The 16,640-nt window shown below is 46.1% G+C and overlaps 1 protein-coding gene across 1 annotated transcript in view; it reads right to left on the reverse strand.

Moving 5' to 3' along the window:
* Positions 1 to 3,846: 3,846 nt before the first annotated feature.
* LOC145805599 (protein MAINTENANCE OF MERISTEMS-like) overlaps positions 3,847 to 16,640 on the reverse strand; it is an 88,392-nt gene continuing 75,598 nt past the window's right edge. The window contains exon 6 of the mRNA XM_082900773.1: positions 3,847 to 3,995. Within this exon, the coding sequence (XP_082756899.1) occupies positions 3,847 to 3,995 (149 nt within the window). The remainder of the gene's footprint in view (positions 3,996 to 16,640) is intronic.

Below are 16,640 nucleotides of genomic sequence, written 5' to 3' on the forward strand. Positions count from 1 at the left end.
AAATGGGGTGTCTACACCTGCTCAACCCCATCGAAGAGAGGGACTGCAGACTTGTGTTTGCCCTTGGCATCGAGCAGATACATTTTCTTTTTATGGTAGTTCATGCTGCACTTTAGCTTATTCTCAGCCATTACTATTTACTGTTCAATTACATCTATTTGCTTTTCTCACTTTCTGTTGTTTTGCAGATCCCCTGATCATACGGTGACGAGCTCCTTCGAACGATCAGCAGACTACTTATCATGGTATAAAGGAGGCAGACTGCCTTAGTCACCCACGGGATTAAGGTACATTATGTGTGTAGCTTAGTATCATTGCCATACTGTACACTCCTGATCACTTTATTTGATATCTGATATCCTTTTTAACTTGAGCCGGCGCTAGCAATGCCTGCAGGACCTTCCACAGCCAGTAGGCAGAGACGGGGTCCAGTGAGAGGCCGAGGAGGTGCTAATCGAGGAAGAGGTCGATTGAGGCAGCGTTTACTTTCCGAGGAGTCTTTTGATGGGTCTACGACCCCAGAGGATGAAGGAGAGGAGATGGACCTGCAGTCGAGCAGCCCTAATGATGACATCGATGCACCTCCTCCACAGCCGAGGAGGAAGAAAGTGAGGATGGGCTACTGATGGCGATGATGATTTTGCTTTACTTTTCTTTTGTTTTAATTTTGTTATGTAGTTATAAAACTAGCGTCAGATTGTCCTTTTGTTTTTCAAAAACTTTCTTTTATTTTGGTTGTATAAAACAATGATCGAAGTTGGGCCCACCAGTAATAAAAAACAAGTTTTGTTGAATGATTTCTTTGCACAATATGATAAGCTGCATTACCTTTGCTTTTGCAATCTTCGGAACAATAAATGCCGTGCTCTTGGATTGATTCATGAATCGAATAATTACTTACAACCGATCAAAACACAAAATACAACTCGATAACGGAAAAACAAAATGAAAACAACTTGAAAAAACTAATAAACACTTGGTCTAAACAAAACAAAACTAGAAAGTACAATTGAAGTTCATTCAAACAAAGGCCAGGTTTCACTGCAACAGACCTGCACTAGGCTAGCACCAAGACCTGGCCGGGCTTCACTGTTGCATGGCTGACCATCAGTGTGATGTCAGTCAGTGCTATCTAGGTGTCATGCTCAGCTTCTTCCCAAACTCTATAAATAATGCTTCCATGCTGCTTTTCTGGCAAACTTAGAAGTTCTTGATATTTTGCTCTCAAAATGGAGATGTTACTTGTCAACAGGCTTCAAGACTGGATAGCTGCTTTGGATGGCTCAGAAAAGGCAAATTTCTGGGGTACCATTTTTCCTTTGAGCCGTACTTCTCTTTGTTTTCCGTTCCTTCATGCTACGGCTAGATGTTGGAATCCGATCACACATGTATTTAGCTTCAAGAGGCAAGAGATATGCCCAATAATCGAAGAATTTCAAGCGCTATTGGAAACCTGGCGTGATGAGGAAATCATACCTCAGCCTCGTTTTGGCCATGTCCAAGCTTTGGGACGGATGTGTGGGCTCAGTCTACATGAGGCTCAATCCTTGGTTCATAATGGAGAATTGGATATCCCTAGTTTGATTCATCGATTTTCTGAAACCGGGGACCGAGGCAATCTTCTTTGGTGGGGTTTTGGTAACACGCCCCTTGTTTGTGTATGCTAGCACATTTCCTTCTTGCTCATAATTTTGGCGGATCTAGCATTCGGCTAATTGAAGTGGCACAAGGCATGAAAGAGGGCAAGAGTTGCGTTGGCTTGACATTGGCCGAGACTTTGATGGGCTTAGACGCCTTCCATCGGCGAGAGACTACCAAATTCACAGGAAGTACACTACTTCTTCAGGTAATGTTTCCCACCCTTTCTTATATGTGTTTCTCACACCACTCGGCATTTAGGCTCTGTTTTTCTTTCCAAGCCCTTTTCTTACTTTTCTCTCAACATACATATCTCTATTTTCTAATCTCTTTTTTCTTTTATCCCTTCCTAGATATAGCTAATGGACAAGCTGAAGGTAGTGGACTCTTGCCTGCATACTCAGCCTAAGCATACTTTTTCTGCCAACAGTTAGTGGATTTCCCGAATGAGGGGTGGTGGTGCCACTGGATGTGTAATAGGTCTGCCGTTGACATTGCTTGGCGTTGCCCCAGGGTTAATCTGACTGAAATGAGCTACAGCATGACTCGGCAACCTGCTATTTAGCTGATTGGTCTAATACACTGTGTATTCAACTTTCCGTTCTGATTCAAACGTCAGTTTGGAGATGATCATACTTGCCTAGAGGAGGGGGTAGAGTACCCGATTTCTTTCCCCGTCCGAAGTTCACATTTGCATAGATACCTCACTACTGGGAGAACGAGAGAACTTCTGGCTCCTGCCCCTAGTTTCAGCTGCGCACTTTCTGGCGAGTGCCTGACTTGGCTCGAAGATGAGCTACAAACTGGGCCCATTTTCGCATCAGAAGCTTCCGCAAGCATAAGCGGGGGACACAGGAGCACCTGACTCATCTATGCCCCTAATTTATTGCTTTGATCTTACTTTCCAAGTTTTATGAATGTAATAAAAGCAACTTTGATTTGTATCGAGAGTGGGAGAACTTTGTATTGAAATCAATGAAATTGAAGTTGTGAGCACTGAAAATTTTCCTTTTGGTCCAAAAATGGTCTAAGTTGTAAAAGGGAAAATTTGAGCAAAATCAACTTTTATCAAGACTTTTCAAAACCATTTTCGATAAGGATCACAGCTCGACACACATGGAATCAATCCTCGAGATGTACAATCCCGAATCTGAAGAACACAAATTGTCCCTTGTTTTAATAACACTGCGCAACACTGCAACCAGCTCTCGAATAACGATCACAACCATACTTTTAGATAAAGAAGAGACAAGGATAACCTGATCAACACATGGACAGGACAATTGAATTGGAGGTGTTTACGACCAAACTTCAGAATGAAGTTGCCTACGTATCCCGAAAATGGGAATCAGGCCTTACATAGTTCGGTTCGGGTTCACTCGAGTATTGACACTCTTCTTTTGCGCTCTAACTTTTGCTAAGGCCGCCCTTTAGGGTTTTCAACCTTGCGAGCTCAGTTTTTCTTTATTTCCAATTTTTGTGCTCTAAGTTTTGCCTAGGTTGCCCTTCTGCGTTTTCGGCCTAGCGAGCCTCTCAGGGATATTATTTCTTCAAATTGTCCACGTTGATCGGTTGGAAAAATTCGAGGCCATCCTGGTCCATGAGAATAACAGCTCTACTCGACCAGATAGTTTTGATGGTGTAAGGACCAGTCCAATTGGGTCCGAACTTGCCCCTAGGGTCATGGATGAGAGCTCGATTGTCTTTCAGCACCAGATCCCTTTCTTTGAGATTCCGGGACTTAACTTTTTTGTTAAAAGCCTTGGCAATCTTGCGTTGATAACCCTGAACATGGTACAGTGCTTTCAGCCTTCTCTCATCGAATAACATCAGTTCTTCAAACTTGCTCTACTACTAGTCCGCCTTTGCTACTTGACACTCAGCCATAACCCGCAGTGACAACACTTCTATTTCGATTGGCAAAATAGCTTCCATACCATAGACAAGAGAATAAGGAGTTGACCCTGTAGACGTCCGGATTGAAGTCCTATACCCAGAGTGCAAATGGCAATTTGTCTGGCCAATCCCTGTAGGTCTTAACCATTTTTTGCAAGATATGATTGATGTTCTTGTTGGTGGCCTCAACAGCTCCGTTGGTTTGCAGCCGATAAGTAGATGTTCCAACAAGTCGATTACTTCTTTCTTGAAATGGGAACCATTGTCTGAAATGATCTCGTTTGGGACTCCATATCAGCAAATGATGTTATTTCAGATGAACGTAGCCACGTGCGCTGCTTTCAACACTGCATAAGACTGAGCTTCCATCCACATTGTGAAGTAATCACTTGCCACCAGAATGTATTCATGCCCATTTGACCCTTTTAGTGTGACTGCTCCGATGATGTTGATTTCCCGGACTGAGAAAGGCCATGGTGAAGTCATGTTGTACAATTTTGATGGCGGGATGTTCATGTGATTGGCATGAATTTGACATTTGTGGCATCGCCGAACAAAACCTATACAATCCTCCTCCATAGTAGACCAATAGTAACCTTGCTTGAGAATCTTCTGGGCTAACATTGCTCTGTTCATGTGCGCTCCGCACTCCCTTCTACGGATGGCCTCCATTTGGCGCTTTGATTCCTCTGCATCAACACACAACTTGTGTATTCCCAGATGACCCCTCTTGTACAGTTTACCTCCGTAGATGATAAATTGAACGGCCATCTGTCGTATTGCCCTTTTATCTTTGGCATTTTTCCTTGGTGGATAAACCTTCTTTTCCAAGAAGTTCCAGATATCATAGAACCAAGGGTTTCGATCTTGCCCTTTATTGATTGCGGTGATAGTTTCGTAGGCCGACGTGTACCTCTGCTTAATGATGATCGGACGCATTCGGACTCCAAGCGAGATGTCAATCATAGATGATAGAGTTGATAAGGCATCAGCAAACCTGTTGTTCTCTCATAGTATATATGTGAAGGTCAACTTCTCAAACCTAGGAATCAGGACGTCCAGGGTTTGGTGATAGATCTTCATCTTTTCTTCTTTAACCTTCCAGTTTCCTTTGGCTTGAGACACAACTAGGTTCGAGTCCCCAATGACGTCCAACCTTTTTGCCCCTAGTTCCAGTGCGGCTTCCAAACCAGCAATACACGCCTCGTATTCTGCTTCATTATTAGATACTTTGAACCGGAGTTTGAAAGCTAAGGGTATATGGGAATTGTCGGGTGCTATCAACAACACCCCTATCCCATAACCGTATTGGTTAGACGCTCCGTCAAAGTACATTGTCTAAATCTCTTCCTTGACTTCCAGAATGGCTTCATCTGGGAACAGGTATTCTACCGCTTCATCCACTTCTACTGGGTGATCTGCCAGGAACTCTGATATTGCTCTCCCCTTGACCGACTTACAAGTAACATACTTTAGATCAAATTTAGAAAGAAGAAGCAACCAACGAGCTAGCTTACTTGTAAGCATAGGTTTCTCAAAGAGATATTTGATGGGATCTAATCTCAAAACCAGAATTATGAAGTGAGCTAACAAGTAGTGTCTTAACTTCCTGGTGGCCCATACCAAGGCTAGGCAAGCTTTCTCCAGCGGGGTGTAACGGGTCTCATAATCCAGCATTTTCTTGCTTGGCTTTCTCTACCCTATCCGCAGTTTCCTGAGCAAGCAGGCATCCCATTTTTGTGTCTGTTACTGATAGATACAAAATCAAAGCCTTCCCCGGCTCTAGTGGAGACAACATGGGCAAGTTCTAAATGTACTACTTGATTTGCTCAAAAGCAAATTGACATCGATCATCCCATCAGAATTTCTTTCCTTTCTTCAGAAGGCCAAATAGTGGTTCACAAGTCAAGGTTAATTTGGAGATAAACTATCTTATGAATTACACTTTACCCAGAAAGCCTCGCACCTTCTTTTCAGTCCTTGGTGGTGGCATTTCTAGGATGGCCTTGATTTTGGAAGGATCTACCTCGATGCCCCTCTATGATCAAGAGACCCAGCATTTTCCTTGCTGTTACACCGAAAGTACACTTCTGTGGATTTAACCTTAGCCTGTATTCCCTGATCCATTAAAAGAATTTTTTCAAGGTAGTGTAGTGGCCCTCTCTTTCTTCGGACTTGACAATCATGTCGTCCACGTACACCTCGACCTCTTCATGGATCATATCAGGTAGAATTGTGGTTGTAGCCCTTTGTTAGGTAGCCCCAGCATGCTTCAGCCTAAATGACATCACTCTGTAGCAGTAGGTTCCCTACGGCGTAGTGAAAGCAATTTTCTCTCTGTTCTCGGGCACCATTAGAATCTGGTTATACCCGGAAAATCCATCCATAAAGGAGAGCAATGCATGACCTGCGGTGAAGTCCACCAATTCATCAATGTGTGGTAGAGGAAAGTCGTCCTTCAGACTGGCCTTATTCAGGTCTCTGAAAGCCACACACACCTAAATTCTGCCATCTTTCTTTGGCACTAGAACGATGTTCGCTAGCCAAGTCGGATACTTAGATACTAGCAAGAACCCTACGTCTATCTTCTTGGTGACCTCTTCCTTAATCTTCAAAGCCCAATCTGTGTGTATTCTCTGCAACTTTTGTTTGATAGGTCGGGCCTCGGGGTCAAGAGGGATCTGATGCTGTACAATCTCAAGATCGATTCTAGGCATGTCTTTGTAGGTGTAGACACCCCATTTTTGACCGACCTTAAGACTCAGACATCACCGATTGAGCGCTTGGTGATGTTGCATAATGTGCTCGTTCAGAAGTTTCAGAGTCGCGGCCGTAAGCCCTACCTCCGGACTTCCGAACCCTTTTCTGTGCCTTGTCTCGGTTTGCGAACCAGACTCGGTTTTCTCTGTTTCTTTTCCTGAAGGGAGGGAGAGGTCTCGTAGACCATTTCTCAATGTCCGTAGGCTACATTTGGTGGCCGTAGGCCATTTTGCCCATTTCGGAGTCCGGTTCCCGGTTTTCGGAGCCGTCAGGCCGTGTGCCTCGGTTCGGGACCGCTTAACCATCTCCTATTGCTCTGATTTTTGGCATACATCTTATTTTCTCCCTTTTGAGGGACACTGGGGGCTGAGAAACCCACTTCGAGGTCGAATACCATTTTCGGTGCTTAACAGCCCATTTTCGGGACCCCGAACTGCGTGTTTTGGCCCCGGAACGTTCGTTTTGCAACGGTTTTCGTTCATTTTTGGCAGGTACCTCTGTTTTATCACAAGGAAGGTCACTGAAGGGTGAGAGGCCAGCAATTGTTGCAGCAACCAGTTATCTCTCCTCCGGGGCCTCCCGGCGCCCGTTTTTGCAACTTCCGGGCTAATGTTGAATACCTTAGGGGTAGTGTTGCCAACTTTCAACCACATATCTGTGATCTACACATCTGGGAGGCCACTAAAAGTTGGTGGCCGGCCATTAAGGTCACCTGACCCTTTTGACCCCTTTCTTCCGGGCTAATGTTGAACCCCTTGGACCTTTTTTCTTGAACTTTGAACCACATATCTGTGATGTACACACCTGAGAGGCCCCTAAAAGTTCATGGCCGGCCAGTAAGTCAACTTGACCCTTTTGACCCCCTCTTTCCGAGCCATTGTTGAACCCCTTGGGCCCACTTTCTTGGAATTTCAATTACATGGTTGTGTTGTACACACATAGGGCTACCTCCCCAATATCTGGCCGGCCAGAAAAGCTCGTTGACCCTTTTGACCCCTAGCCGGCCGGCTAGGGTGTGTGGCCGGCCGGCCACCTCCAGCAAAAGTATGAGGCCGGCCGTATTCTCCTCGCTGTACCCTTTCCAGCTGTTGGGCAATATCCCCCAGATATTTTCTATATCCGGGGGATATTTTGGGAGAGAGTTATGCTCTCCAATTCACCCCCCTTTTACACCCCTTTCTTGACCATATAGCCAGCTGAGGGTCTTCTTCTTGAGGGTTAGAAAAATTCCTCTCCAAGCACAAACCCTAAACTCCATTGTCATCCTTCTCAATTCTCCAAAAAACCCTAACTTCTTAACCTTCATTCCTTCTACACCACCAAGCTCTACCACCACCATCTCATTTCCAGCAGCAAGGGAAGATTCTTGAAGGCTAAAGAAGCTGCAAATCAACCCAAGAAGCAACAAAATCTCGAATCTTCAAGGGTAAGTTACACTTTTACCCTTTTGACCCTTTATCTTGTTCCATTTCTAAGCCCCTCTTGCTTTTTGTTTCAAGCTCCGGCCCTAACTGAAAAGGGCCATATTTTGAGCTCATCTTCACTTCTCATTAAGGGCTCAACCCTGTTTGAGCCCTCCATAATACACTTGCTTCATTGACCATCTTGTATGTCATAGATTTGCATGCTATTTTTGACCCATGAGCAATTTATTTTCGAGCATGCTGTAAACTGATATAGGGCTTATTTTGAGCCTCTCTTCAACATTGGAGAAGGGCTCAACATTGTTTGGTGTCTCCATGTATCACTTGTAGTTCAATCCCTTATTTGGCCCCATTTTTGCATAAGTTGATAGCCCTCTTGGCTTCTGTTTTTGGACCTTGGTCCGAACTGAAAGTGGCCTTGTTTTGGCCTATACTTCATGTTTCATTCACACTTTTTTCCTGTTTGGTGATTATTTTATATACTTCATGTTATAGCACCTTTTGGGCCTTGTTTTGTATCCCATTTTTAGCATATTTGTATACTGATTTTGAGGCTGCCATATACTGTAAATGTTCATATTTTTGGTCCATCTTCAGTGTTGTAGAAGGAAATTTTTCAGTTTTGGTTTAGCTTATACCACTTGCTTCATTACCCCTATCTTGGCCCCTATTCTTGTATGCTATTTTTTCCATACCTATATTTGCTGTTTGGCCATGTCTATAACTGGAAAAGTGGTTATCTTGGGGCTGTCTAGCTTCTGTCTTTGCATTGCATGTCCATGTTGTGCATATTTAGCATGGCTATAGGCCATTTCGGGTGCCTAATGTTGCATTTCGGGACATTTCCTTACATTTCATATCATTTCGCTTCATTTCGGGACTGTTTTCCCCATATTTTGTTGCTGAAATTCCATTAGCATGCTTGCATATCATTTTTGCCATGTTTCATCGCATTCCATCATCGCCTCGGTTTGCGTGCCCGTGTGCACGCATTTCGAGGCACTCCATTTTTATCCGACGGCATCCGATGTGAGTGTGGCTGAGGCTCACTCATGTTGGTATAAGCCCATTTGTCATTTTCATGTCATTTTAGCATCGCCTCGGTTTGCGTGCCCGTGTGCACGCATTTTGAGGCACTCCATTTTTTATCCGACGGCATCCGATGTGAGTGTGGCTGAGGCTCACTCATGTTGGTATAAGCCCATTTGTCATGTCATTTTAGCATCACCTCAGTTTGCGTGCCCGTGTGCACGCATTTCGAGGCACTCCATTTTTATCCGACGGCATCCGATGTGAGTGTGGCTGAGGCTCACTCATGTTGGTATAAGCCCATTTGTCATTTTCATGTCATTTTAGCATCGTCTCAGTTTGCGTGCCCGTGTGCACGCATTTCGAGGCACTCCATTTTTATCCGACGGCATCCGATGTGAGTGTGGCTGAGGCTCACTCATGTTGGTATAAGCCCATTTGTCATTTCCATGTCATTGTCATTGTATCTGTCATCGCCTCGGTTTGCGTGCCCGTGTGCACGTACTTCGAGGCATCTCATTTTCATTGTATCTGTCATCGCCTCGGTTTACGTGCCCGTGTGCACGTACTTCGAGGCATCTCATTTTCATTGTATCTGTCATCGCCTCGATTTGCGTGCCCGTGTGCACGTACTTCGAGGCATCTCATTTTCATCATTCTGTCATCGCCTCAGTTTGCGTGCCCGTGTGCACGTACTTCGAGGCATCTCATTTTCATTGCATTCCGTCATTTTCTCGGTTTGCGTGCCCGAGTGCACGTATTTCGAGGCCTATCATTCCATAGCATTATGTATGTTAGGATTGTATATTAGTTGCATTTCATGCATATCATGCATATTGCATCATGTCCGGAATAGGAATTAGCCCGGGCACGGGAAACGAGGTACATTTCGTACTCCGAGTGACGGAATGTGTCTCAATTCCCCAGTCACCGACACTCCGGATTACCCATGATGGAGTTAGGTTTTAGCTGTAGTTTCATGTGCATTCATCCTATATTGAGTTGTGCATTTCGATTCCTCGGCCATCATGCCTCGGTATGCGTGATTGGTGGCACGAGGATCGAGACATGCATATATCTGTGCAGATACATTGCTATGCCCCTTTCCTGCTCTCTGTTGCAGCAAAACGAAGGATCAGCAATTTTTCTGGGCTCAGCACGCATTTCAAGAACAGGTGTAAACAGAGGCTAATTGGGGCATTCCGGTGGATTTCCGCGCAAGACAACACGGACATGCATCATCCATCAGAAGCAAGACAGTCCCTGGCTCGCACGCCAGTTTTATCTGCTTTCTTAGTTAATTCATTAATTAATTAGAAATCTGTAATATTCTTTTATTCGGGACTGTAATATTTAGACTGTATTATTTATTCGGACCCTCCGAGTGAGGGCGCAACTGTAATAAGTGTGCGTGAGTGTGATGTATGTCTTCCAACCCGATGTCTTTCTCCCTTTTATTTATCCGCTTATGATGGTTAGATTAGGGCATGTTTAAATTAGCATACAGTATGATAGCATGTTTGCATTCATCCATCTGTTTTGCATGCATCGGGCTCGGCGCATCATACTAACTGCATTGTATTTTCAATTCCAAGTTGAATACATGATAGTTGTAGCATTCCATACGCCATGTTTAGAATAGCCGAGCCTGCTATAGTTGCATTTTGCATGTGTTGCATTAGGCATTTCTGTATACTTAGGATTCATGCATGATTTCTAATAAGTATCTATTTTGGCTTGGAGTACCCGGTGAGTTTTATGCTTTAGCATCCTTGCATGTGTGTGAGTGAATGCCATGATAGCATACTTACCATGAGGCTATGTGCTTATCTGATATAACTGCCTGAATGCCTGTGGGTGAAGGTTGGGTTACTTAAATTGGAATAAGTCACCAAATGTTTTCAAGCCTACCTGCGGGTAGCAAACCATTTTCAAAAACAAACAAGAAGTGTTTTGTTCCAATCCAGGCGACCTGGTCTATACTTATGTACTGTGTACATCACATAGTAACCTAGGCTAATAAACCGGTTTAAGAACTCACAATGTTTTCAAAAATCGATATCATGGTTAGTAGAGGCCGGTCTTTGACCGGGCGAGCGGGGGTGCTCACGAAGTGACCTTCCCCAATCGTACCCAAGTTCCCGAGCCGAAGCAGCTTTGGTGATGACGGACACGTGGCCTTTTGGCACCGAGTCAGGGTTTCCTAAATTTCCCAAAATAAAATATTTAGGTGGCGACTCTGTATCTGGCAAAGCAGTCCATGTTTGGCACTACTTTTTCAAAAATCAGTTTTCTCAAAACGACTTGCCAGATTTGGACTCTTTGGTTCAGATTAAGAACCGTGACAAACATTGAGAGTCCGAGCTGTAGCGAGGCCCCCCCGCGGGCTTGTTACAGTTTCTGGCGACTCCGCTGGGGATTTAGAGAACTTGACTCGAACTCATGATATCTATTTTTGACTACACTTGTGTGTTTCTTTGCATTGCATTTGCATTGGTGCGCCTAGGACACCGTGTTTGCCATCTGCTATTCCTGAACGGTTTGCCGGAGGCTTGTCTTGTCAAGGCATGACCATAAGGCTGACCGGTTGTGGGCTCTGCCAGTATGGGAACACAAACCCCGGTTTTACCGGGGCACCCTTTTTGACCATTCGACCTAGTGCATATTCGGATCCATAGTGACCATTCTAAATTAGGACAGGTTGCTTACCCGTTTATAGGTTGTTTGAAACCGCTGTGTGCATAGTGAAACCCTAGCTCCTGACAAAATAGGACAGGGAAACCCTACCCCAACATAGGGGTGTTTTGGCTCTCACTTATCTGTTATGTGCTTTAGAGTGCGTCTCTACAGGAATGCATGTATCAGTATATGAGTTTGGGCATCAGGCCTGCGGGCATCAGTTTAGAATTGTCAGCATCAGGCCTACGGGCATCAGATCAGTATACGAATTTGAGTATCAAGCCTGCGGGCATCAGTTCAGAATTGTCAGTATCAAGCCTGTGGGCATCAGTTCAGTACATAAGTTTGGGTATCAGGCCTGCGGGCATCAGCCAGTATTTGAGGATTAGTTATCTGCGGATATCAGATTCTGTTTCAGGGAACAGTGATACAGGGATAATAATCAGTGTTCGAGGACAGTGTTTATTCAGCTTCTTGACTGTGTGTTGATTATGCCCGACTGTGTGTCTTGCATTTTATTTTAAAGCTGTTATGCTGTCCGTTTATCTGTTTATTTATTTCCTTTTCGCTTTATTTATCTTTTGCTAGGTCAGTTTTAGCACGATTGCTTCCAACCCAACAGGCATTCCCCAAGCACCTTGGACACGAGGTCGTCGACTCCATCGATCTGAGGATCTAATCGACGGACAGCCAGTGTTCCATTCTCTACCCCCTACTACAAGAAGGAAGCAGAGAAAACGCAGTACATCTGAACAGAGAGCACCTGAACAGTGGTATCCTTCATCAGTGGACAATTGGATTGAGGTCCCCATTGAGACAGATCTACCGGTAGTTCAGACAAATCGAAACAATATGACGGCACCGACAGGGGTTGAGGATATGATACGGCAGATGCAGGAAACCATGCGGGCTATGCAACAAGATGCCGTCCGCCGAGATGAACTCGCTAAGCAGCAAGCTGAAATTATGACTCAGCAGGCTGAACTGATTACTAGACTGCAACAACAGAGTACAACATCTGCTTCACACCAGATTCCTCCTCCAGCAGGAGCCCCATTACCAGAGAAGGCTCCTGTTATTCAGGACGTCCCTCCTAACACCCAGAATACTGTACCGGCTGTCCAAATTCTGCAAGAGGACACGAGTCTTCCAACGGGGCCTGTCCCGCCCCCGATTCCACCACAACTGTCCAAGGTCCACACATCCAATCACCCGGACTCTCCATCCGAGGTCGAGGTTGATCAAACAGCTCTGAAATTGAGCAAACTGGAGAAGCTTTTCAAAAAATCCCAAGGGGCTAAGGCTATGCCGGATATCGGAGATGGATATACCGAGGAGGCCGTAACACTCCCCGATAGGTTCAAAATGCCACAAATCGACCGTTTTGACGGAACCGGCGACCCCATGGTCCATATCCGACTGTTTGCGGATGTCTTGCGGCCAATGGGCCTTACGCGACCACAGAAGCTCTCATTATTCGGCCGAACCCTGTCGGGTGTGGCCTCCCATTGGTACGCAAGATTGCAAGATGAGGTGAAGAAGAATTGGGATGAGATGGCTGAAGCCTTTGTCACGCAATATTCATACAACACTCAAATCGAGATCACAACCCGTGATCTTGAAACGACAAGGCAAGAGCCTAAGGAATCTTTCTCGGACTTTGTGATCCGATGGAGGGCAAAGGCGTCAACGATGACTCTAAGGCCCACTGACAAAGATCAGATTCGGATGATTGTACGCAATCTCCACCCCAAGTTGATGCAAAGAATGATCGTAGTCCCCTTCCCCACTTTTGCGGACTTACATGATATGGGGGTCCAAATAGAAGATGCTATGAAACAAGGGCTGTTTGACCAGGACAGAGAACAATCGAGGAGGACCTTCAACCGCAACAACAACGCGGGCCCGAGTGGCGCTGCAAACACGAGAGCCTCGGAAGTTGGTATGGTCACCACCACTCCCCCTCCCCCTCCAAGGCCCATGACTGCCACACCATTCTCCGGCGCGTCCGGAAGTAACTCACAAAACAACCGATTCCAACCTCGGGGCCAAAGAACTTTCACCCAACTATACATGCCCCTGTCCAAGGTTCTGGGGATATTGATCAGGAAAAATCATTTGAAACCCCTGGAACCAAAGCCATTACCAAATCCACTCCCCCCCTCTTATGACCCGTCAAAGTACTGCGCATACCACCAACAACACGGTCATGATACCGACCGTTGTTACAGATTACGTCATGAGGTCCAAGATCTTATTGACAAACAGGTGATCGCGCCTCCTGATAAACCTAATGTCACAACCAACCCTCTCCCACCACATAACCAACCTCCCCCTCCTAACAGAATTAACTTCATCCAGACTGGGGTCGTGTCTTACGATCCTAGCATCTATATTACGCCCACCCACCTACCCAAGCCGGAGGTGCTCCTCCCCGATTGCACTGACCTTTTGTGCATGGTGGACATCTCCAAAACCCAACCGGAACCGGTGGTGGTGACTGTCGAAGACAGGGCAGGGCAGATTTTAGGAGAGAATGAGTCTGTTGAATCTGGGACTGGACAGAATTTTGCTGAGGGAGCTTATGATCCAAGCAAGTACATCCTATCAACGAGCCGAATTGGGCTAAGTGTGGAATTTCCCAAGACAGAAGAACTATGCATGATCCGAGGGGATGGATCTGGGCTATGGGCAGATGAGCCGACAACCGTAGAGGAGGACTTTGCTAACTTGCAATTTCTCGATGATCAGGAGCTGGAGGATGCGTCCATTAACTGGAATGATTATGAGGGATCAGAGGAGGCCACTGGATGGCTTGAAGATCAACCAAATGCAGTGGGGGAAGCCCAACCAGAACAGAGCCCGGCAGGGGCAGAAATATCAGTTGTGGCCGGAACGGCCGAAAATCAAGTTGTATCGCCGGAGAGCGCCGGTGTTAAGAATTCCGCTCAGGACATGGGCATTACGGATGTGGGAACTATTGAACAAACAGCTGTACTGACGCAGTTGGAACAAGGAAAGTTCGAGGAAACTGAGAGAGCCAGAAAGGCGAAGGGCCCTGAGGGGACCGAAAGTGCTATGTGCACAAAGACAGACAATGCTGCGAGCATTTGGACAGAGAGCACTGAGAGTGCGAATAGACTGGAGCCGGACAGATGTTTGTTGGCTACCAGCGGAATGTGGTGGGAAGATGACGACTTGTGTCTTGCCCACACCGATGAAGACTGGGGAAATGGCCAGCCGGATGATACTTGGTATCTAGATGAAGTGGACCACATGACAAGAAGTGGGCGGTACTTCAAACCCCCACACCTGGACCAACCCGAGGCATCCAGGAAAGACAGAGAAGCGGAGAGACAGAAGGAGAAGCAGATCGAAGACGAGGCTGTGTTGAAACAGTTAAAGAAGATACAAGCAGACATCTCCATCTGGGGGCTGCTAATGGCATCACGAGTGCACAGAGAAGCTGTCCTATCTGCCATGGACAAGTCGAAACTTTCCATAGACACCACGCCTGAACAGCTGGTTGGGCTGGTTTTTCCGGGAGGAGGTTCCCCGGCATTAACCTTTTCGGACAAGGAGCTACCGCCTGAGGGCACAAACCATAACAAACCGCTCTATATTTCTGTGGAATGTAGGGATAAGTGGATACCGGTGGTGCTTGTTGATACCGGGTCTGCGATTAATGTCTGCCCGACCAGAACGGCATATGCAATCGGGTTAAAACCCGCGGACTTCATCCCAACCACCCAAGTGATCAGGGCATATGACAATACCAGCAGAGAAGTGATGGGGACTGTTAAAATTCAAACTAAGGTTGGTCCAGGACAACACAACATCGAATTTCATATCCTGGACGTTCCTGGAACCTTTAACTTACTATTGGGGCGACCGTGGTTGCACCAGGTCAAAGCAGTCTCTTCCACCCTACATCAAATGCTGAAATACCCTCACGGGAAAGGGGTAGCGATCGTTTTTGGGAATTCATCAATCCATCCGCCGCCGGAAGTGTCTACACCTGTCTTGGAGATCGAGCACGGCACGGAGGATGTGTTTTTGTCGGGGTTCACTTTGGCCGAGGCTCAAGTGGTGCAGAATGTCATGGCTGCGAATGAGGGCATGTATGTCAGCGCACAATCTATCTTCCTCATGAACAAGCTAAAACATACCCCTGGAATGGGATTAGGGAGAAGTGGCCGGAAAGGCGTCTAAATGTTGGCCGAAGTGCCACACAACCCTCACACCTTTGGACTGGGTTATCTGCCCACCAAAGAGGACTGGTTGAGGAAAGGAAAAGAAATGGCCGGAAGAGCCAAGGCAAAGAGGGTTGGGAAGCCATTTGACTTAATACACAGGCCCATCTGGGGTACCCTAAACGGACGTTTCGTCCGGGAGGGGGAAGATTTTCCATTCTGTGGCTTCCCGGAGCCATGGCAAAACGCGGAGGGGAAGCGCGTGCCTGGTTTTGAAATCTTCTTCGACATACAATTATCTGGGGATGATGTTGCCGAAGCGCAGACAGACCCACCAACTGAGGTTGAGCAATGTGAAACAGTGGATCCTGAGAGTACAGAGCTGGAAATGGGGGTAGCACTGGCAAGTCTACTATCAGATCCTCCGATCGACCAAGAGTGCTTGGGGGATAACTCTTCGGTTTCTGTGATTGGAGATGAAATAGCTGCGGGCTTTCCAGCGCCGATCTTAGATGCATCTATCGCACCTTCTCTCATCTGGCAGTATGAAGAAGGCTTTTTATCTAGTAGTTCCGGGTCAGGTAGCGAGCCGGAATCTGATTCTACCGAATCTTCTGCGTCGGAATCAGATTCCAGCTCGGCTGAGTCTGAGTCCGGTATTCTTGGGGTTGATAACCCAGATGCCACAGTCCTGTCTAGGTCGTCTTTTTCATTTTCGTTTGAGTCTGTTGTAACAGAGGAATCTGACGGCTTGGAAGTATTTAATGAGAATGATACGGATGTGGTTTCTGAGTTTTTTTCTGTGCCTTTGATTTATTGCTTAAATCAGGATTTTCAAAATTTTGATGAAAATAGCGAGGAAGAAATTCCCCCAGTTTTGCAACGATTAATCAATCAAGAGCAGGAAAGATTTGTTAAACCTTTAATGGATGAAATCACTACTGTGAATGTTGGTACTGAGAAGGACCCGCGGCTGGTCCAGATCGGGTCCACGTTGTCTTCAGAGGAGCGCGAGCGCTTA

This window comes from Camellia sinensis, chromosome 1, assembly GCF_055761805.1.
Source record: "Camellia sinensis isolate YWXY chromosome 1, ASM5576180v1, whole genome shotgun sequence".
NCBI classification, from domain to species: Eukaryota; Viridiplantae; Streptophyta; class Magnoliopsida; order Ericales; family Theaceae; genus Camellia; species Camellia sinensis.